This window comes from Camelus ferus, chromosome X (genome assembly GCF_009834535.1).
Source record: "Camelus ferus isolate YT-003-E chromosome X, BCGSAC_Cfer_1.0, whole genome shotgun sequence".
NCBI classification, from domain to species: domain Eukaryota; kingdom Metazoa; phylum Chordata; class Mammalia; order Artiodactyla; family Camelidae; genus Camelus; species Camelus ferus.
In genome coordinates, this window is record NC_045732.1 from 66,796,484 (window position 1) to 66,818,999 (window position 22,516).

General features: G+C 47.1%; 1 protein-coding gene across 4 annotated transcripts in view; it reads right to left on the bottom strand.

The window, feature by feature from the left end:
* TMEM164 (transmembrane protein 164) overlaps window positions 1-10,524 on the bottom strand; it is a 111,663-nt gene extending 101,139 nt beyond the window's left edge. The window contains exons 1-2 of one of the 4 annotated variants that reach the window (XM_032475556.1): window positions 10,410-10,524; window positions 8,267-8,936 (exon numbers count right to left, since the gene is read on the bottom strand). In XM_032475556.1, coding sequence (XP_032331447.1) covers window positions 8,267-8,656 — 390 coding nt within the window. In that variant the 5' untranslated portion in view covers window positions 8,657-8,936; window positions 10,410-10,524. Of the gene's footprint in view, window positions 1-8,266; window positions 8,937-9,248; window positions 9,414-9,657; window positions 9,797-10,409 lie in introns of those variants that run through there. The other 3 variants (XM_032475555.1, XM_032475554.1, XM_032475553.1) reach the window with 3 other exon arrangements.
* Window positions 10,525-22,516: the final 11,992 nt, after the last annotated feature.

A 22,516-nucleotide genomic window follows, 5' to 3' on the forward strand; every position in this document is an offset into this window, starting at 1 on the left:
CTGCTGCATCCAAGGACCTTGGGGGGAGGCTCTCCCTGGGGGTCTGCAAGCAGTGTAGCAAGACACTGACAACCCCAGTTCTCTGGGCAGGTGAATGTGAGCAGGAGGGAGTCCAAAACCTGGCTAAGGAACATGGGAAAGGCCACTTGCTCAAAAACATTGCGATACACCCCACCAATCAGAGAGCAAGTAAGGGTTACAAGGCCCTTTTACAAATTCCTGCCCTCCTCTACCCCAGTTGAGTCTGAGCCATTCACACTTCAGTGTGAACCTCCTAAATGGAATTGCTTTCTTCCTGATCTCCTCGGGGATATGGCCTGGGGTACACTGGAAAGAAGCAAACCGGGATGGGGTGGGTCAGAGGAGAGACTTGGAAGCAGGGAAAAAGGAAGTAAAGAGAAAGGTAGAAGGACAGCATCCCACTTCATCAGTTCTATAGAGTATGAAAGTGAATATATGTGGTTAATGTGTGGCTGAGGAATTGGGCTGTACACCAGAAACTGACACATTGCAAACTGACTACCTCGATTAAAAAAAAAAAATTTCACCAGTTCTGCTGCGGACTTCAGTGGGGGCAGCAATCATCCTAAGAGCACTAAAAACCATCTTCCGGTGGCAAGTGGGATGCCTGCTATCTCATTTCCTGTATTTAATGTCTGCTCGCTCTCATCAGTATCCTGTGTGTCTGTTCCTGACAGCGTGGGCCCTCCTCGGGACAGCACAGAGAACATGATTCTCTATCTCACAAGACCCCCATCAAGGATTCATGGGCAAATGAAGCTGTCTTATCAACAGGCCAGTGTCGAGGGAGAAATATGAAAAAATTCCTGACCCCGATGATAATACACGAATCACTCCAGGTAATAGTTGAGATGCTTTCCTGTGAAAGAGGAAGCAATTCTGTGCCTTCGCATGTATTGTTTCCTATGCCCAGAATCCCCTTCCTTCCTGCAATACCCAGCAAACCCCTACTCATTTGTACAGACGGGTTCATTGAGCACCTACTCTGAGGCAGGCCCTGTTAGAGGCACTAGAATAGAAAACAAGGCAAACAAGGGCCCCTGCTCTCAAAGAGCTAATATGTGTCCCTCGTGAGTCCAATGTCACCTCTTTTAGGAAGCTTTCCTTCATTGCACTAGGGAAAAAAGAAAAAACAGACCCGCTGTCCTCTCTGCTTTGTTCAAATTTGTTACCATACATGTCATGTTGTAATTTAGTTGATCTTTCTTCTTGCCTGTCTCACTCAACTGTGAGCAATAGGAGGGCAAAAATGTTTCTTACTTATCTTTGAATCTCCAGTGCCTGGCATAACATTTGATGTACAGTAGGCTTTGGATAAATGTTTGCTGAATGCATGCAAGAATGAATACATTCCTGTGACCACATAAAATAAGAGTCCTGCAAACAGAGAGTTAGCATGCAATAACTCTGTGTCGAGACTTCCTTCCATTAGTTTCCAAAGATCTCAGAGACTGGAAGCATGGGAAGGGAGTGCAGAACTACTGGAAGGTGATGAAGGACACCTGGCCGAAATCCTCCACTGACACAACTCCTAGGCACCCAACAAGCCACTGGAACTCTAAAGCTACCTTCAAGTCCACCTCACAATAACTCAGGGCCCTCAACCTTCAACTAACACATTATCTAACACTGACATAAACACTGAGGCGCTGCCAGAAGACTAAATGCCCTGCCCACAGGCCACCCAGATTCATGCCAGTCAGGAACCAACTTCCTGCTTCACACATCAGCCATGAGAAATGACTCTCGAAGTGGGGTCTAATGCTCACTGGCATCAGAGTCACTTGGGAGCTTATAATAAATGCAGATTCCTGGGAGGGTGGGTATAGGTCAGTGGCAGAGTCCATGCTTATCATGCACTAGGTCCTGGGTTCAATCCCCAGTACTGCCATCAAAAAATAAATACATAAACCTAATTACCTACCCCCCACCAAAAAAATGCAGATTCTTGTCCTCACCCTATAGACCCTACACTTACTCAGACTCCCTGAATAGAGAGCCAGGCATCTGCATTAGAACAAGCTTCCAAGGGAATCTTTCACAAAGAAAGCTGGAGAATCTCTGCGCTGCACAGCCAGGGTCTCTTCAGGTCCCCTCAGCCAGTTACTCACAGAAGGCGCTCTCAGTTTAACAAAAGACCATGGACGTGCTAATAACTCAATGGGGGTGGGGGAGTCCTTTCACAATGTATGCGTACATCAAATCATCGCGTTGTGCACTTTAAATATCTTACAATTTTCTTTGTCAATCATACCTCACAAAGCTGAAAAAGTTTGAAAAGAAAAAAAAAGATATGAAAGACCAGAAGTTGAGAAGCCTTGCAGAGGGTATTTCAATGAGGTAGGGTGACAATGAGCTACCCATTGAAAAATACAAAAGGGGAGAAAGAGATGGAAAGTGAGTCACCAGCCTAATATTTTTTAATGTGTCTGATATTAAAGAAGGAAAAGAAGAAAGTAGACATTTCCAGATTTCTAACCGAGGAACTTAAGATCAACATGCAACAGTATAATTTCCTCATTGCAACGAAAGCGAGCAGATACTTTGGGCAGAGTGGGCTGTTCTTCCTAATAACCAGCTCTTTGTGATGGAAATTCAACAAAAAGATGTGTGAGCTGGAAGCGAAACCACCTCTCTCCTCTGGCTATTTCAAAAAACAGACAGGAGGTTCTCTTAATAGGCACAAGAGACCTAGGAAAGGCGCCCACTAAACCTCAAGGGAACACAGGCAGAAACACCAGAGGGGATAAGGGGAAGAAAAAAGTCAGCTCTGTCAGTCAGTCAGACAGTATTATCCAGGTGCACATTAAACAATGAATGTGCATGTACGGTATTGTATTAAGCTCTGCAAGGAGTTACAGAGGGGAAAAAAACTACTCCTTTCCTTAAAGAAAAGTGTTCACACTGACGATGAAGAATGAACAAACGTGCAAAAATAAGCAACGCAGTCAAACACAGAACTACCTACATGTATACAAAGGTATCAGTTAAACTACTGGAATAGTCTGAGGAACGTTCAGACGGTCAGGAAAGGAGAACAAAAGGCATTACTGGAATGAGTAGAATAACTGGGGAGTTAAGTCAAGGTCATCTGGAAAGTTTCACAGAGGAGAATCTTCAGGAAGATCTACAGAGGGGAAGAACCCTTGACAAATCCTACGAAGACGGCAATGAAGGAGGCACATCTATGGCAAAGGGACAAAAATCCAGGGAGCCTGTGGATCACCCCCTGAGTAGGAGCCAGCCACATACTGTTCCTTAATAGCAAGCTCCATGCTGGGTTGTATTAACAGGTGCTCGGGAGGAAAGGCTGGGAAGGAAATCTTTCCTCTCTGCTAGGGGTGGGCTGTACCTCTAAGAGTCCCAGAGTCCAGGTTTATAGGCTGTGCATAAGACGGGTATGTAGGCACGGGCGTGGAGCCAGAGAAAAGCAACAGAAATGATTAGAGGAATGGACTCTAACAGCTATCGAGAAAGGTGAAAAGGAGTTGAGGTTTGCCAGTTTCTGAGTTAGAGGTAAAAATCTCTTGGTCATCTGCCAGCTCTAATCAGCTGTGCCCAGCTTCTCTGTTTAAGTGACCACAGAGTTATGCAGAAGATTAAAATGCTTTGTTTCCATGTGGCCCATTTCAGAGAGAAGATGGAGACAGGAAAAGGTTAATAATTTGCTCAGGTTCCCTAGCAAAACTGGCATCATAATTTTAAATCCCAGGGCTCTCTGTGGGTTGTTTAATCCACCCATCCACACCACTTCTCTTTATAATGGATGCCCTCAAAAGACTATAACAGTGAAAGATGGAAAAATTCTCTGCAAATGTCCTTGGGAAAATAAAACAAACTAAAAAGGGATGTCATGCCTCACTGCTGAGGCCCATATAAACATCATCCCCTTTGACCCCCTGGACTGATGACATAGGACACAGTCCATCTGATAAGCTGTCAGCAGATGGCTGGATCCCTCATTGTACCCATTACCCACCAACGTCAACCGCAAGCAGGAGCAGTTATCAGTGCTCCAGACAACAGATGGGGATGAGGAGGTGTGGTTGGTCTGAAGTCAAGGAGGCGGGGGACAAAAAGCCTATTCTCAAATCTATCAGGTTTTCTCTAAAACAAATTCACCACAGAGCAAACAGAACAGATCAGTGTATACTCAGTGAGTTCCAAAAGGTGTCACAAAAAGCTCAGGACCGTTTTAACATGTGCCATGCTACACTTTGAGCAAAGAGGGAAAAAAGAAGAAAATAAACAGGGCCAAAAGCAGGTTAGCCGTATTTGGTGGGAATCAGACTCCTGATATATTGTAAAGATAGAAAAACAAAATAGCAATGGCGACTTTCAAAAAGGATGGGGCTCACTCGGTATTACAGGCTAAAAACCAGAGGCCTGGGGCTCCAGAGTCAACAGCATCAATTGCTACTTGTCAAATGCCCAGCCAGGATCCTGCCTGCCTGATGCGCACAGACGAGGAGGGTTAAACGGCATCTGTTGGGTCCCACTAAGTTCAGCGCACAATCAGGAGATGTTGGCACAGACATATATGGAACCAACCAGAAGTGGACAATTAGACAAGGCGCCCAACATGTGATCTTTTTGTTAAGTTCCTAAGACAGATACAGTATAACTGAACGCAAAGGAGATAAAGGCCACTAATTCGAGACCACCAGTCTCTACAGATGCAACCATTCAAACTGTCTGACATTTTAACCCTTCTGCTGAAAAATTGTAGATTTTGGGACTTAAACAGCTATAAGAATCTCTTCCTGCTAAAGCCCACTGTGGTAGCTTGGTTCTAAAGCCACCTCTGCCACTAACTTGCTGGGTGATTCTTCTGGTAAACAGCATAGTCACTCAGTAAATTCATTCCCTGTCACCCATACCTGCCAAAATAATTCGAACAAGGGGACTAGCCAGGCTTGAACAAATACTCGTTGATGTCATGTGTAAACACCGCTGATATTCAGCAAGGCGTTTAACAACAGTGTGTTAATCTTGCTGCTTGCTGATCCCAGAACCCTCAAGCATCACCCGCTTGAGCTCAGACGTGAGCCGGTGCTGCTTCAATCCTACAAACCTCTATCGGCCCCCAGATGCCAGCACCCTTGAGATATCAGACGAGACCAAAAAGAAACCCAACAGCAGGAATATTCATCCAGAACAGAACACAGACACAAGAACTGCCCTACCTTATGCTTCCTTCTAAGGCTGGCCGTCACCCAGAGCAGCATGGCTATGACAAGGGTCTGTGTAACAAGGCCTTGGGAATAAATCCTTTACAGACTGAAACATGGCAAGTAAGGAGACCAACCAATTTCCCTCCAACTCTTCCACTTCCTGGCCTAAAGCAATACTGCCTTGTTAGAAACTTAAACTGACTCTGAGGAACAAGGCCTTTCTATAAAGCCCTAATTGAGTCATCCTGTTGAGAGACAGGCATCAGAAATGTCTTTGCTAAGCTCCCCCTTTCATTTCGGCTAGTGTCTCCCTTTCCTTATCAGGACCTCTGAACGCCACAGAATTGACTGCCGTAACATAGCCGAACTCAGCTAATTTACCTGCCAAAGCTTTTCTTTGTACTCAACATCCCCTTTGGAATACACACAGTCATGGGGAGCACTTTAATATCTCTTTCTCCAGGCTCAAGCTTATCGAGCACCACCCTAAATTAACATGATGAATGCCAAAGTGTCTTACCAACAGTTAAGGGCCAGATCAATGTAAAGTATCATTACCCATACTTGCTATCATTAGTCATTGCTTTAACCAAATCAGAAAATTGTTTCCAACTATCTGTTGTAAAATTTCTTTTAAGAACTCACAGTAACTTTTAAAAATCCAGACATCCCTGCTTCCCAGGAAGAGCCATAGGTAAGGTACGGAATGTTGGACTCTTCAGAGGCTAGATTCCTCCAGGCCAGAAGTTTCAATTTAAATGACATAAAACATTGACTTTGGAGTAAAGGGCAAAGCAGTACAATCGTGCTGGGGCTCAAGAAGTCCTCAGCATGACTCTGTTCTTTGTCCCCACCCTCTAGCTTCAGTGTTTAAGGTAAGCACAGGACAACAGAAAAAGCACAGGTGACAGGAATCTGAACCCTAGTCCCCCAAACACCCAAGGGCCAACATCATGTACCTGTGTCCCCAAGGGTGCCCTGGTCAGGTTCACTTTACTAGGAAGACACAGGGAGCAAAAGATAATAAACAAGGGTGAAAAGATGAACAAGGTCACCTGACCTGGACAAGGAAGCCAAAAGCATTTCTAGAATAGCTCTCCATGGCATCCCCGGCCACTGCTTATGGAGAAAATCACAGGACACATAGACTGTCAAGAGCTAGGAATTGCAACTCTGCCCCATTTTGCAGATGGGAAAACTGAGACCCAGGAGAAGTACTTTCCCCAAAGTCACACAACTAATTAATGCCAGAACGAAGTCTCTAGAATCTTCTAAAAGCCTCTAAAAAAAACCTTTCCACTAAAAACCACGATACTGCCAGCTTTGACATCACACCAGCAGCAGCACCAGTCAGGCTGAAATTAGTCCTTTGTTGACCTTCCAGATATGTGGTTGTCAGAGGCCTCAAGACCCCTTGTTGAAGAGGCACCCTCTGACCCTCACCACCTGCCATCCTAAAAAAGCACTCCTGTCTGAGAGCCTCACACAGCAGTGGCTGAGATGCGTTGTTTCCTTTCATTAACAAAAAGCCCATTCATTAAAAAAAGAAAGAAAGAAGACAGGCTCAAATTTACACAGACGGTCTAGCTGGGAGAGCCCTGGGCTTCCTGTGAATGGCATCACTTCCAAAGAAGCCCTCTTTAAAAAAAAAAAAAAAAAAAAACACCCACTCCAGTCCTGCTGGATGCTTATAGCCATCCAATCGATAAGAGCTTCTTTATTCCAAAGCTATCCACATCTCCTTGCTACATCTACAAGACTGAAAGGAGTTTGTGGCCATTCAGCACATTTTACAGATTGGGAAACTGAGGCCAGGAACCTGCCATCAAAGGAGTTCCTCAAACACAAAGCCAGCAAGTATCTGAGCCACAAGTAGGCAGCGCCATGCTGATCCCCGCAGAGACTGCCCTGCCATTCCGCAAACAGCTTGCAACCCCAAAGAGGGTGGGTTAGCTTTCAAACTCAGACGCTAATTCATCTTTTGGCTGCAGGCAGGCAACCTCCCATCCCTGGGCCCAGCCGGGCCTGTAAAATGGAGATAAGCATCTCAACCTCCTCCCCCACACAGGGTTGTCTCCTGAGAATAACCCACAAATATAAAAGCAATACAGATACTAATGACAAGTTTCAAAACTGTCCCTGAATAAAACACGCCAGGTTTTCCGAAGCCTGAAACCTAAAAAAGATTTTTCCCCCCTTTCTCCTCTTCCTCCTCCTCCGTGATTTTATAGTTTTAGAACATCTCTCCACACAGGCTGAGTACAGAAAGACAGTTTCCCTCTTGGTCCTCACCCAGATTATTTTTATGTATCTGGCAACTTTCCCTTTCAATCTCATTTCTTTTTCTTAGCACCGCTAATGGGAGGTAAAGAAATCAGCTCGCTGGGCGGCCCTGGACCATGACCTCGGGAGACAGAATAAGAGTAGGAAGATGGAAAGGTTCGCAGAAAATAAATATCCTCTCATCATGGACAGAGAAAGTTCACAAGTCAGCCTGGGGTGTGTTTCATAGTGCCACTTGGTAGGAGCTTGATGCTGCTCCAGTACCTCGCAACTCAAAGGCAGACACCTCAGCCTAAGAGCATAAATTCCCAAATGAAAGAGTCATTAAGAGAAACCTGTAAAAGTATTTCCCCAAAGCAGCACCGTAGAGACCAGGGACCTTATGTGACCACCCCCAGGAAAGAATGTCACCAGGCTTCCGGGAAATTAACTGTGGCAGAGTGAATGGAGGGCTGGCCAGGGTCCCCATATTCAGAAAGGGCCACCTGGCTGGGGCTGGACTTCCAGCTTGTGAAAGGCCAGGGCAGGTCTGGGAGGGGAGGGGCTGCCGGCCTGAGTGCCAGTCTTTCCTAGGGCTCACGTCCACTGTGGGGCTGACGCACTGTGCCAAGGTAGAAGAAAGCCAAATCTGAAATCCACACAAAAACAGCCACTCGTTGGAAAATCATTTTTAAGGGTCCCACTTCCCGCAGGGATGAGGTGCTCTACACTGCCAAGTGTCCTGAGCACACAAATGACTCTGATCGCTGAGGCTGCCCCGGGGAAGGGGAAAAAGTCAACGGACTCACATGCATCATGGTGACCAGGTGACAGGGGTTGAGCAGGTAGATGACGGTCTTGGTGGCGAACTTAAAGCCCACCTCCACCCCGAAGGTCAGGCACAGGGCTACTAAGAGCAGATTCTTGCTCAGGCTCTCTTTGCCTTCCTCTGGCCGCTGGGTCACCTGCTCTGGCTGGCAGCCACGGCCACCCCTACCGTCCTCCTTCGTCTGCCTCAGGATGTGCCGCAGGGCCACCAGGATCTCCAACAGGGCCAGGGTCAGGACCACCACACTTTCCAGCAGCCGCTGCTGCCAAGAGAGGAAGGCAGCACAGTCGGGGCCCCCATTGCCTGCAAAGCTGGGGTCCACGCCCCCATAGAGCCAGTCCAGGAGACTTTGGTAGCTATACCGGGACATGATGCAAAGTGGTTCCCCTCGACCACCGTGCAGGAAGCAAGAGCGAGATGGAACACAAGCCCAGAGGGTGGCCCGGGTGGTGGAACATGTACGGAGGGCACACCCCCGCACCCGCACCCCCCTCCAGACACCGGGTCACCTAGAGCAGGGGACAGGAAGCTACACGCGAGGCCCGGGGCAAAGTGCTGGCTCTAACTTGTCCCCACGGCTGTCTGGGGGGCCCCCCGCGCTTCTCCAGTGGCCACCAACGAGGCAGGGTGGAAACGAGCCGTTGGCCAATCTAAAAGGAAGGAGAGGAAAAAAAAAAAAAGGTCTCAAAGAGGCAGTTGCATCGGGAATTACGAAGTGGGGAGGGGTAACTAGCGAGGGAAGAAAAGGGGAACAGGGGCAGTGGCGAAACAAGCAGGGGTCAGGGGAAGTCGGAGGTCGGGAAGGTCAGGGCGAGGGCCGAGGGGACCCGGCAGCGCGGCGGGAGCGAACCGGGGGGCGACAGCGAGGGGACACGCGGAGGCCGGGCGGGGAGCTGGCGGGGACGGGCGGGCGGGGAGGGCGACGGGGCTGGCGGGGACGCCGGATTCCTCGTCTCACGCACTCGCCACAGGGGGATCGCTTACTCCTGCAACCGCGTGGCCGTCTCTGCCCCCAGCGAACAACTTCGCCGCCGACTGGCCCCTCCGAGCCAATTTAGATCCGTCCCGGTCCAGCCTCCCGCCCCCGGGTACACCCCCTAGCCCCCAGCTCCACCTCCCGGCCCCAGACGCCCGCCCTCCGGGCAGCACCTCCCCCAGCCCGCGGCCCGCCCGGGACCTGCCCCCCTCGCGCGGGTAGCTGCGGGAGGAAGCCGGGAGGGAGGGAGAGAGGGAGGGAAGGCGGGCGGGAGGCCGGGCCAGCCGGGGGCCGGGCTCCGGGCGGCCCCCTCCCTCCGCCCCGGCGCCGCATCTTCCCGCGCCTCCCGCCCGGCCCCGGGGACGGGCCGCCGCGCCCCTCGAGGCTCCACTCACCGGCAGCTCGGCCCGCGGCCCCGGCTCGGGCGTCAGCTCGCTCCCCGCGCCCCAGCGCTCGACTCCCCGGGCGGCCGCCGCGGCCGCCGCGCAGGGCTCCTCCTCCCCGTCTTCCTCCCCCTGCAGGCGGCCGCACTCGCTTCCCTCCTCCTTCTTCCCCTCCCTCTCTCCTCCCCCCTCGCCGCCGCCGCCGCCGCCGCCCTCCCCGCTCCGGTCCGGCTCGGCCCGCGCCCCCCCACCCAACACGCCCTGGGGCCGCGGCCCACCCCGCCTCCCCTCCGCCCCTCTCCGGCCTCCCTCGCTCCCCCCCGCCGCTCCCACCCTCCGCACCTCCCACCCTCCGGCTTTTCGCCTCGCCCTCCCCCCTCCCTCCCCCCGGGCGCAGTCCCCGCCTCCTTCCCCTCCTCCCCGGCCTGCCTTCAATTCCGCACTCGCCCAGCGTGCCCGCGTGCAGAGCCACCTTCCTTCACCACGCTCTACGGGATTTGCCTCCTCCGGGAAGCCGTTTGGACTGACTCCGCCTCCTGCGACCCGGTTCTCCAGGGCCCTTCTGTGTACACCGAGCACCCAGTAGGCGCTTAGCCGGCCCTCGCTGAGTTCTTGGGGGAATGGACAGGCCCGTCTAGTGATGAGTGGCTGGGCCAGCTTGGCTTTGGGGGCTTTGCCGGGTATGGCCTTCTACTCTTTGCGTCTCCTCCTGTCCGCCCTGAAACAACCGACTTGTGCCGGGCCAGGCCGGCGTCTGCTCTCACCTTTCGAGCCACAGCCCTACTCTCCGCTTCAGTCCTGAGGACGAGGCTTCTTTCCCTACTTTGCCCCGCTCTTCCCTCTCCCGCTCTACTCCGGTGTTTGTCTCTAGCCTTCGGCCACACGACCCCACCCCTGCCCTCCTGCTCCCCTTTCTCCGGCCACGCCTTCTATCTCCTTCGTACTCTAGCTGGAGGAAAAGAAGCTTCCCCTGACTTCTTTCCCTCCTCCCTGCCTGTGACGGAGCAGCTGTTTCCCAACCTGCACTTGGCCCAGAGTCCTGCCACCGAAAGGCTAGCCAGGACCCTGTGGATGTGGAGGGGCCCAAGCATTGGATGAGGGCCGCTGATAGAAACAGGGCCCCCTCTCCCCTGCCGCTTTCTACCCAGAGACTGGGGTTTGCTTTTCTTTGGGCAAGGAAATAGGAAAAAGACCTTCTCAGGCTCCACCTCGTGTTGGTTTAATATTTATTGAAGACTCACAAAGAGGAGAATATCCAGAAAACCAGTTAGGCACCTTGCCTGGGGAATACTTTCTGCTGTTGGCTGTAAGCCAGACTCAAAACATAAAATACAGTCTCCTGTATTATCAGGCCATTGTCCTATCCTTTCCAAATCTAGTTTTCCCCACAAATATAGCCTCAGTGCCAGGTAGCCTTGTCTGATTCCAAGCTTTGTATGGCATCTACCGAGGACCTGATGCTCTTCAAGTGCTAATTAATAAAGAACAACAACAAACAAGAATTGATTCAGCTGCTCACTTATTCAGTTCATTCTCCCTAGGTGTTTTTTTAAATCCTCTGCACTGTGACGTTAAAGATAAAGCTGTGGAACTCCTGGCAATGACTGCAGCGTGAGACCTCAAGTTCCTATCTTCTAGGAAGTAAGAATGAGTTTATAGCACTCAGTAAAAGGCATCATTCATCCACACTGAACTTCCTGTTGGGAATTTGGCCTAGAGGGTCCTGTGTGTGCAAAACAACTGTTTAGTGACTGTAGCCAAGCAGCTTCTTCACCTGGGGCACAAATTCCTCTTTTTCAAAGGTAGAATAGCCAAGTGTTTTGACACCTGGATTCTAATTCCATGTATGCCATTTACTTGCTTTGTCATCACCTTGGGCAATTTACCTCCCAGTGCCTTCATTTCCATCTATCAACTGAAAGATTATCAATTATCTATTATTTTAGCTCCTAGGATTATGCACGTTTAAATGAGTTGCATTATGTAGCACATTAGGTAGTATCTGGCGCATAAAACATGCTCAATAAATGTTATCTTCATCCAGTTCTGCACACACACGCATTCAGTGCCCTCCTCCACATATGCATAAACAATCCTACCCAGCCTTCAAAGCCCACGTGCGATGGCACTCTCCCCAACCCCCAACCCCAGCTCCCAGAGCTCTCTCCCTCCTGTGAACTTCACCAGCAGTTACTGCCTGCACTACACATTTTATTCTGAATCACAGACTGCCTTCCATTGTTCTCTCATTGTTAGTTCTGTCTCCCACACTCAGATCTTTGACAGCAGGGATGAGTCTTCATCTTTTCTAAACCCCCCTCAGCACCTAGCAGAGTGGCAAACATAGTAGGCACCAGGCTGATACTGGGAGGGTGTGGTCCCCCTTGGTAAAAGGCAAACCATGATTGAGGTGAAGTGGTGGGTCAGATTTTAGAACCTCAAAAAGCTTCAGACAAATGTCCTGATCATTTCCTTGCTGGGACACAGGCCAGAGCTTCTTGTCTCCAAACAGTAACAAGAGCAAATGAACTGCATTTTTTAAGTAAAACCTTGAAGCACACTGAAAAGGGAATCTAGACCTTGGGGAAAGTCATAGCTCCATGCTTCCATGTACTGAGGTACAATGAGGGGGTGGACTAGAATGGTTTCTAAGATTCCCTGATTCTAGGAACTCAGCCTTCCAGCCTTTGATCCAAGTCATGTTTGAATCTCAAGGCAAAAAGCAGATCTAACTGGTTTGGTGATCTGAGCCTTGTTGAAACAGTACCCTAAATTCTTTTGTCCAAAGTACCTTCCCAGCTATGAACTCAGCTGACTTCCTCCTAAGGGGTGCAAAGGATCAGAACTTATCTCTGTCAGACAGACAGACAGGAAGAGGGCAGGGCACAGCCATTCAAGGAACAACACAACAATTAACATCAGGATGGCTGACAATTCAACCCCCAGTAGGCCTTGAGGCTCAAGATGGTGGGAGATTTGACTTCCAGTAGACCTTGAGCTTCATTATATGCCTGTTGTAATATATTAACATGCCCACAAGCGCTAGTCCCAAGGCTAGCCACAAAAGGTCAAAGAGTGGGAAATGGCCAACTTCCTGGGAATCCCAGCCCCTTCCCCAGGCTAGTTAGACTAGTCCTTCCACTTATTAGCATATGAAGCTACCAAGCCCATAAAAACTGGCAACACTGCCCCTCACAGCCCCCTCTCTCCCTCTTTGGAGATGGCCCACACTCTGTCTGTGGAATGTGTACCTACTTTTACTCTAATCTGAGCACCCAACCCCACACCTCGTGGCCTTTCTCTTGGCTTTTGATGTATCTCTAAATAAATCTACCTTTACTCAACTGTGGCTCGCTCTTGAATTTCCTGCGCAAAGCCAAGGACCCACACTTGGCGGGGCACGTCCCAGGGGCTCAACTGAAGCCTGGGACACGGCCCTCCTCATGCCTCACATCTGTTTTTCCTGCATCAATACCACAGACAAATAGGCTCAGAAAGGTGAAGTGACTTGCCTAAGATCATACCAGTTCTTGGCAGAACAAGGGCTAGAATTTGGGTTCAACAGCAGAGGCCAGAGCAAGCTTGTTCATTGACTTGGCCATCTGACCTTTTCTCCTCTTGTGCTTTATATTCTTTGAATCCACTCCTGTCCTACCCACAGTCTAACCTGAAAGTCAAATGCACACATGATCACCCACAAGCGAAAAACAGTGCACAATCCCGATATTATATGAAGAGTTATTAGTAAAAACAAGCTGCATGTGTATGGGAGAGAATGAAGAAAGAGGCCTTTGTCTTGATCTGACTATCTGCTTACTGCTTCTTTCCCCCCCACCCCATTCAATCAACACCAGAATTCATTCCACAATTATTTCTTGAGTTTCTATTATGTGCCTAGGAATATGCTAGACAAGTGGGCAATCTCTGCCTTCAAGGAACTTAAAATCTAGCTAGGGAGACCAGACCAACAAACAAAGATTAGATAACAACACAGGAAAGAGGTATAAATACAAACTAAGCAGGTAAAAGCTGCGGCCACAAGGGCAAATCTTGCATATTTCAAGTGAGCTGCACAGGCAGTGAGGGAAAGAAGAATTTCATAGTTGAACATCAGGCAAAACTCATCTGTGGAGGGAAAGGTCCGCCCGGTAATGAAGGGAAACAGAATTTGTCACCCTGATACAGGAAAATCAGATATGGGGCGTCAGGAGAGGTGCCTCTGTTGAGCCCCTGGGATGTGACCCACCAAGTGTGGGTCCTTGGCTTCGTGCAGGAAAGAATTCAAGAGCGAGCCACAGTTGAGTAAAGGTAGATTTATTTAGAGCGATACATACTGCATAGAGTGCAGGCTGTTTCAGAAGGCAAGAGAAAGGCCATGAGGTGTGGGGTTGGGTGCTCAGATTAGAGTAAAAGTAGGTACACATTCCACAGACAGAGTGCAGGCCATCTCCAAAGAGGGAGAGAGGGGGCTGTGAGGGGCAGTGTTGCCAGTTTTTATGGGCTTGGTAGCTTCATATGCTAGTAAGTGGAAGGATCAGTCTAACTAGCCTGGGGAAGGGGCTGGGATTCCCAGGAAGTTGGCCATTTCCCACTCTTTGACCTTTTGTGGCTAGCCTTGGGACTAGCGCTTGTGGGCATGTTAATATATTACAACAGGCATATAATGAAGCTCAAGGTCTACTGGAAGTCAAATCTCCCACCATCTTGAGCCTCAAGGCCTACTGGGGGTTGAATTGTCAGCCATCCTGATGTTAGTTGTTGTGTTGTTCCTTGAATGGCTGTGCCCTGCCCCCTTCCTGTCTCAACCAACTATATGTCTCTTCGGCGGCGTAAGGATTATTTTAGGCTGATTATTTTTAAGAAATAGACACAGAAGTTACCCTTTTGTAAGAGACGTTTACATTTACAAGGGAAATCTCCATTTGTTAAGGTGCCACCCTGGTATACCAGAAAGAGAGAGATGACTAAATCTCTAGAAACTCTTAACAGTGAGAAGGCTACAATTAAATCTGCATAACAACCTTACTCTTATTTACTGTGGTTTTTTTCCTGGTCACCTTGCATAACTGGTTTCCTCCACCCTCAGCAGCTTTTGTCTTTAAAAGATAGTTCAGGTAGTGGCTTGTGCCATTTCAGGGAGTTACTCAGTTTTCCTGGGTCTCTCCCATGTATGTGAAACTGAATCCCCTCTAAAACTGAGTTTCCGGGCTGAGTTTATTATTACCCTCTCTATCCAAAAGTTTATTCCCTTTCTTGTCCTGTCCCTGTTTCCCTCAGGACTGAGAAACATCAAAGAAATGGAGGGATTGAAACCAAGCAGGACTCTGTGGGGCCCTCCCAGTACAAAAGCCCCTCAGTGTCCCCCATTGCTTGTCTGTAGAAAAAGGCTTTAGTCACTTAGGCCTTCCCTGGGTGCCAAAGAGCAGATACAGGCAGTTACTAATTAGGGAAGAGATGTTACCGAACATAGGTTCATGTGTCCAGGGCACAGTGAGGCCAAACCAGCTGAAACAGAGTTTGGAGCAGAGAAAGGTTTATTGCAGGGCCAAGCCAGGAGAATGGGGAGCTCATGCTCAAAAACTCCAAACTCCCTGATGATTTTTTGTGGAGTTTTTAATAGGCAAAATTTGGAGTGAGGGCTGAAGGGGAGTGACTTTCTTCTGATTGGTGGGCGGTACTCAAGGATTCTTGTGCTCAGCCTGAAGTTCCCATCCTCCACCTGGATGGGGGCCTTAGTTCCTGCAGAAGAACTCAAAGATGTTGTTATGTATATTCCTTGAGGAAGAACCAGGACCCTGCTTTAATAGCTGCACTATTTTTTCTTGACTGTTTCTCCCTTGTTTCTGCATTCCCTTCCTGCCCTGATTAATAACTGTTTGAAACTGCCCCCTTGGAACTCAGGGAATGTCTAGGAGGCTGAAGACTTCTTCCTACAAACATGAAATGGGGGATATGGAAAGGATTTGTCCCCAGGAGGGCCTCAAAGTGTTCTGCTCAGTTTCAGTGAGGAAATGCAGAAACAAAGGAAAAGCAGTTAAATGAGGAAAGTAATGACAAGAGTTCGATGACAAAACTGAGCCCAAGTTCCTTCTCAAGGGAAATACATAACAATCTGACACAGATCTTTGAGTTTTCTGCAGGAACTAAGATTCCAGCACTCAGGTGGAGGATGATGACTACTTGCTGAACACAAGCACATACACCCCGGACTGGTTGGAACCAGAAGGTTGATGATTAAAATTCCAGAAGTATCACTCCTGTTACTTCACCACCAACCAATCAGACGAAATCTATGCGCCCTGCAGCCCTCACTCCAAATGTTGCCTTTAAAAACCCTTCCCTGAAATCCTCAGGGGAGTTCAGGTCTTTTGAGCATGAGCCACACGTTCTTCTTGCTTGGTGCCTACAATAAACACTGTGCTTTCCTTCACCACAACCCCATGTCAGTAAATTGGCTTTGCTGTGTGGCAGGCAAGCAGACTCAAAGTTGAGTCCGGTAATGTATACAGGAGGCCTACATATTATTAAATGTCTGTTTCTCCCCTTTTGATTTCTTTTATTGCAGGGGAGTCTCAGCCGAGAACCTAGGAGGGTAGAGGGAACATTCTTTTTCCTCCTCAACAGCAGTACAGCTCCGTGAGTTTGACTTGAGGGTACTGACAGGGAAGGTGAAGGAAGCCTTCTGGAGGGCAGGTGATGTTCATATCTTGATCTGGGTGCTGTTACACTGGTGCACACATATGTAAACATTCATTAGAGCCCCACAGTTTAGAGTTTTGTACTTAACCGTATATCAATTATACCTCAATTTTTAAAAAGTTCAGAGAAGAGAGAAAACACCTGGAGCGGACATTGTCAGGAACATCTTCATGAAGGAAGAGCTGGTGTTTGATTGGAGGCGTGGATAAATCTAGGCCAGTGGTTGTCAGCTCTGGCTACACTTTAAAATCATGGGGCCCACACCCGACCAACCCAATCAGAAGCTCTGGAAGTAGGATCTTTGAGTGGGCATTTTATTTTTTAAACCAAGGTTGAGCACTACTATGGGTTTGATCACTACAGTAAGAAAATAAAACCAAGGCAGATCAAATACCTTTAAGTGGCATATAGTATCTCATTTAAGCCACATGCTAGACAACCCTGAAAGATAGGTACTATTGTTATGATCCTCAGTTTACCGATGGGAAAACAGAGGCTCATGTCATACTGCCTATAAGTGTCAAAGCTGCATTTCGTACTAGATCTATTTGGTCCAAAGCCTGAACCCATACATACTATTGCCTGCCAGCTGATCTTGTCACTAGGGATGCATATACAGATGCTCATAGTAGATGAGCTGGCTGTCCATGAAGAGATCACCGCTTTTTAAATGTTTTCTTTTTTTATTGAGAATTAACTTTCATATGCTAAGACGCATTATTAGTCTTAAGTGTACAACTCCATGAGTTTGACAAATGTATATGCCCCTGTAATCACCACTTAGATCTTCCTGCCCCACCCCTAGTCAATCCCCACCCCTAGAGGCAACCATTGTTCTGATTTCTATCATCATAGATGAGTTTTGCTTAATCCTGACTGCCCTATCAGTGGAATTATAAACGTGTACTTAATTGTATCTGGCTTATTTTGCTCACTCTTCTGTCCTTGAGGTTCATTAGATCACTTCTTACGGGATACTGAGAGTATAGGAGATGCTAAACCAATCACACCTGGGACCCATCAGGGCTCAGGGCTTTCATTGCTAAGCTGGTAACTGTTACTGCTGGGAAGCCCTTCTCCACCCCATTCACTATAGTTTCAGCCGTGTTCACACTGCTGATATTAACAATGGGGCCTCCATGTTGTATTTCTACTGAATTGTTCAAGACACATTAACCTCATACAATCTGGGAAGCAGAAGAGGCCAACTTCCTGGAACCAGAGAAAGATGTGTGCTGCAATGAACTTGGCCTCTGGACTCCAAAAGCCCCAGGAAGAATTCTGGTCCTCCTGGTTTCAGAAAAGTCCCAAAGAACATAATTAATATCTGGTGGGAGGAAGGAAGGGCATTTCTGGTGCAACCCCACTTTAGGAAAGTCTGATAAAGTCCTCATATTCCCATCTATTCCTCCATCAGGGCTGAACCCAGAATGCCATGGCTGATCCCCAGATAACACAAACTGGACACTCTTGGAGCTACTTACCCTCTCCTTCCCTTATCCTTCCGCACCAAGCTAATGCCAGCCTCTTGTGTTCAGGTTCTTTCATCCTTCCTTCCTTCCTTCCTTTCTTTCTTTCTTTCTTTTTTATTGGAGGTACTGGGCATTGAACCTAGGACCTCATGCACACACTCTACCACTGAGCTATTACCCCCACCACCCCCATTCTCAGATCCTGTCTTTATTTTTGTAGGCAATTCCAAATTTCTTGATTTTCTAATTCCATTGCTATGTGCTAGTCCATCATATGGACACAGCTTTCCTCTCTCTCCATTCAAGGTCTCCAGCACGAGGCGACAATAACTCCAACTCTCACAATGAGTTCTTTCATCAGAGCTGTGAGAGGCCGAGAATCACCATCCTTGAGTTCTATTTTCTGGCTTTATTTTAAGGATTTCCTTTGTGTAACCTTGAACTATGTTCTGTGGACTTTATTTACAAGTCTCCTGGAGTCTCCAGACATCAAGCTAACTTTTCCATATGATTTCCTAGCCTCTGATGGATTTTTTGGTTTGATTGTTTGCTTCGGCGCCCTAACTTCTAACCTGCTTGATCCCTCTAGCAGCAATTTTCACTTGCTCGCCACAGGATCACTTGCTAAGAAACCTGACCCACTAGTTGAGAAAAACACTGTGTTCAGAGACAAAAATTATCCAGGTTCTAGCCTCAAGGTCCTTGATTTACAGCCTAATGGGCTTCGCCCTTTGGTTTCCTTATATTTGGCAGAAAGGTACAAATGCCAACCTCTCCCTGCTTCACAAGTATATGCCCAGGACAAGTAAGACTATACACCCTGGGCTCTTTATACATCAGGCCATCTGATTGATAGATGACTTCAAAAGATGATTACCATCATTAAATCTTAAATAATGGGAAAGCCATGCTTTCACAAGGGAAGCCACTTAGACATACGTGTATCAGTTACACACCAAGAAAAGAAATAAAACCTTCAGTGACAGCACACACAAAAAGTAAGGTCTTTGCTTTGGGGGAAACTAACTGAACAGAACTGACATTATTAAACCTTTTATTTATGACCTAAAAAGCCCAAGTCAAGTTGAAGGAAAAGTTCAAGACTAACAAATTACTCCTCGAGCTTCCAAATTTAAACTTTCCCTTAATTCCATTAATCAGCTATCAGTGGAGAAATGTTTTCTTGGCTCGTTGTCCTAAGTTACCACTTACTTTGTCATCAGAAATTCATTTTGTCATTGTTTAGCTATTTAAATCATGGAGCAGTCAAGTGGTTGTCTTTTTTCCAGGGGTTCCAAGAAAGGTCTGTGGTTAAATGTCACAGGCTCACGCAGAGCCAAAACCTTGCTGGGGCATCCTGGGCAGAGCAGGGAACTCTTCAGGGCTTGTGCTGTCTGCTCTGCCCTTGATACAGCCTGGGGAAGACTGGCTGGGTAAAATGTCGTATAGTTCAAAGCACAGGAGAGAACTGGCAGCCAGGATACTTGGGCTGGATTTGATTAGCTTGGGTTAGTCGCTCTTTTTTTTTTTTTTTTTTTTGGAATCTGAAAGGATTTCAATCACTCACTCCTAAATTCTCTTCCAGCTTTCATAGCCCTTGAAAATAATCGGGAATGTTGGTGTGACAAAACTGGCCTTACAAATCTGGGCTGCAGTTTGGAATCCTAGATAACTATCCTATTTGTCTCTGTCTATACCATGATGCACTAATGAAGAAATTGCTCCATTGAAAGGAGACATAAGCTGACTCATTCCAGGGCCACGCTAGTCACAAGTGCATGGAAGATGGCAGACCCAGCATCTTCCTGAGGGAGGCTCATTTCTACTGGTTGTATTTCCTCACATCCTTTGTTATTGTTCTTTTCAGGAAACATGTATAGAGGGCCACTCTGTGCCAGGTAATATGCACAAACAGGTAATTTATAGCTGAAATTTCACAGACGACATGTATTTCGAGCATTAGGACACATCGGCACCTCTCTTGTTTTTGCAGAAGTCAAATAGCGCAAGAAGTATTTTGTCTCTGATACTGAAATTAACATAAAAATAAGCATCAACTTTATTTCATCAATCAGTATTTGAATAACCAAGTAAACAAACAAATCGGACCTGAAATCAGAGAGACATGGGTTCAATTCCTTGCCAGTGATGAGTTTTTGCAACCCAGGCAAGTGACAATCTCTCATAGCCTTTTTCCTCATATGTGTTATATTATTCGAAGTGTCCACCTTCCAGACATCAAGCTAACTTTTCCATATGATTTCCATGTGATTGTGAGGATCAATGAGGTAATATATATGGAAAGTAGCTAGCACCCTGCCTGGCAAGTAAGCCACTCAATAACTATTTGCTTTAGGGATTTTCCCCCTTTTCAATTCCAGATATTCATGTTTTAATCCTAAAGCAGAAATCAAATCTCCCCCAAGTCGGTCAGGTGGGCTGATTTTCTGTGGTATAGAATCCCTTTTTACTTCTGTAGCCTCAGGTGGAACTGACATCCTGTCCAGCCACAACATTGCAGGAGTGTTATTAGAAACCACACACTTTCCTGCAGGGGAGACAGAAGAAAGGAAAGAAAGAAAACCAAGCATCTGATCCATGTGCGATTGATTTTGAGATGTGGGCAAGCTGGCAGTTTGTAGTTGCTCTTTTCCTGAAGTGCAACGCTGTCAGAAATCAATATGCTAAAAGCAGTTTTGGAAAGCTAGCTCAGGAACCCCTGGAGGATTCTGAAGCTGTTGCTGCATCCATCCTAGCTCTATGCAAGTCCCTACCCTAACCTGCTACTCTGTAAGATAAGCAGTCAGGGCACTATCTCCTTCCTCTCTGTTACAGAGAAGATAAAGCTATCTGGTCCCTCGTGGGGAGACCCAAGAGCTCTGAATCATGGTTCCAGCCATGGAGTCAGATTGAGGAAAATAGGTAGATTTCATATGACTTGAAATTACTAAGAGGTTCTGATATTAACACCCCCAATTGGAGCAGGTTAAATAGTGTCCGGGGCAAGGTGAATTTGCATCTCTTCTGAGAATTCTTGAGGGGAAGCATGGCAGTAGCAATCAACTTCCAAATTGACACTTAGATCGCAGTCTACACCTGAGAATTTTAATGTTACTGACGATAATAAAAACAATAACAGCTATCATTTATTGAGCAGTTATGTGCTAAATTATCTCAACACTGTGGGGAAACCAAGGCTTACAGAGAGAGAGGGTAAGTAATTTGCGGAAGGTCCTACTAGTAATTAGAGGAGGGGCAAGTTTCCAACCCAGATCTGTCTAAATGCAGAGCCAAACCAGCCAACCTCTCCACCACCCTGTCTCTTGCACAGACTTTTATAGGACTGTGGCTTGTTCTTGCAAAATGACCAACTAGGTCTGGAGGACTCATTTGTGGACAGAGCATAGCCTCTACTGTTTGGAACTAGGGAGTCAAGAAGCAAACGAGCCACACAGTTTAAACCCAGGACATCAGCCTCATGATCACAGTATTTTAATCATCTGAGCACTTGATTAGACCTCCTACCATTAAAGATGGGTAGGCTTTTTCCCTCACTGCTACAAATCAGGAAGTGATTTAGTTCTTTCAAGGATTCATTTGGTGTAGCTGGCATCTGCTTTCTTTTTTAAGGGATTGAATATCTTCAGAGCAGTTCCCTCTTGGATGGGATTCTCCAGATATTGATGGATTTGTTTCTAAGGAAACAGAGAGAGATAGAAAGAACAAAGGAATAAGAGACAGGAGTACTGATTTTGCCCTTGGATTGGCCCCTAGCATGCTAATCATTTCTCTACACCAGGGGTTCCCAAAATGAACGTTTTATACTCAGATTCCTAGTTTATCTCCATGCATCCCAGCTGTTTTCAAGAGCTTCCCCAACTTGGTGCTACCCTTTGTGGCAGAGCCTTAACTTTCGGGCCACCTCCTACTGCTTTCCTCAATCTCTTCTCTTCATCAACCCTCTAACTATTCTTTCATCCAGATTTCATCTCCAGATGCCCTCCTTCCCCTGGAAGGGATACTCAGCTTGACATGCATATGACCCAGATAACTTATGATACACTATTAGTCCACAGCACAATTATAGATTCTGTTCCTTTCCGTACATGATATTTCCTTTGCTCTGGCTTAGAAGTTAGCAGGAGCTACATGCGGAGAAAGGTACAATGTGTCATTAAGGTAGATAAATAATAAGATGTGGTGACTGCATGAGACTCAGATGGAAGCTTTCTGCTTTCCCCTTTGGAATGGGCCATCTCTGACTTGGCATATTCTGGTTCTTCAGAGGTTTGTACAGCACAATGTTATATGAACTTAACTATGCAGATGAAGAGTGAAGGAGTCCACTAAAGAAAAATCTAATTGGACTTAAAAAGCAAATATAGTACAGCATAGTGCCTACAGGTAACAATCCTGTATTGTATACTTAAAATTTTGCTCAAAGGGTGAGTTGTATGTTGTGTTCTTATCTCCCCAAAATAAATAAATAAAGAAGGAAGAAGGAAGCTTTTGGAGGTGATGGATATGTTTATGGCATTGATTGTGGTGACAATGTCACAATTGTATAGTTATCCCCAAACTCATCAAGTTGTAGACATTAACAATGTACAGCTTTTTGTATGTCAGTCATACCTCAATAAAGTTGTTTTTTAAAAAAGCAAACATAACTGGGTAGAGGGTACCTGGGTCTCTCAGTAACA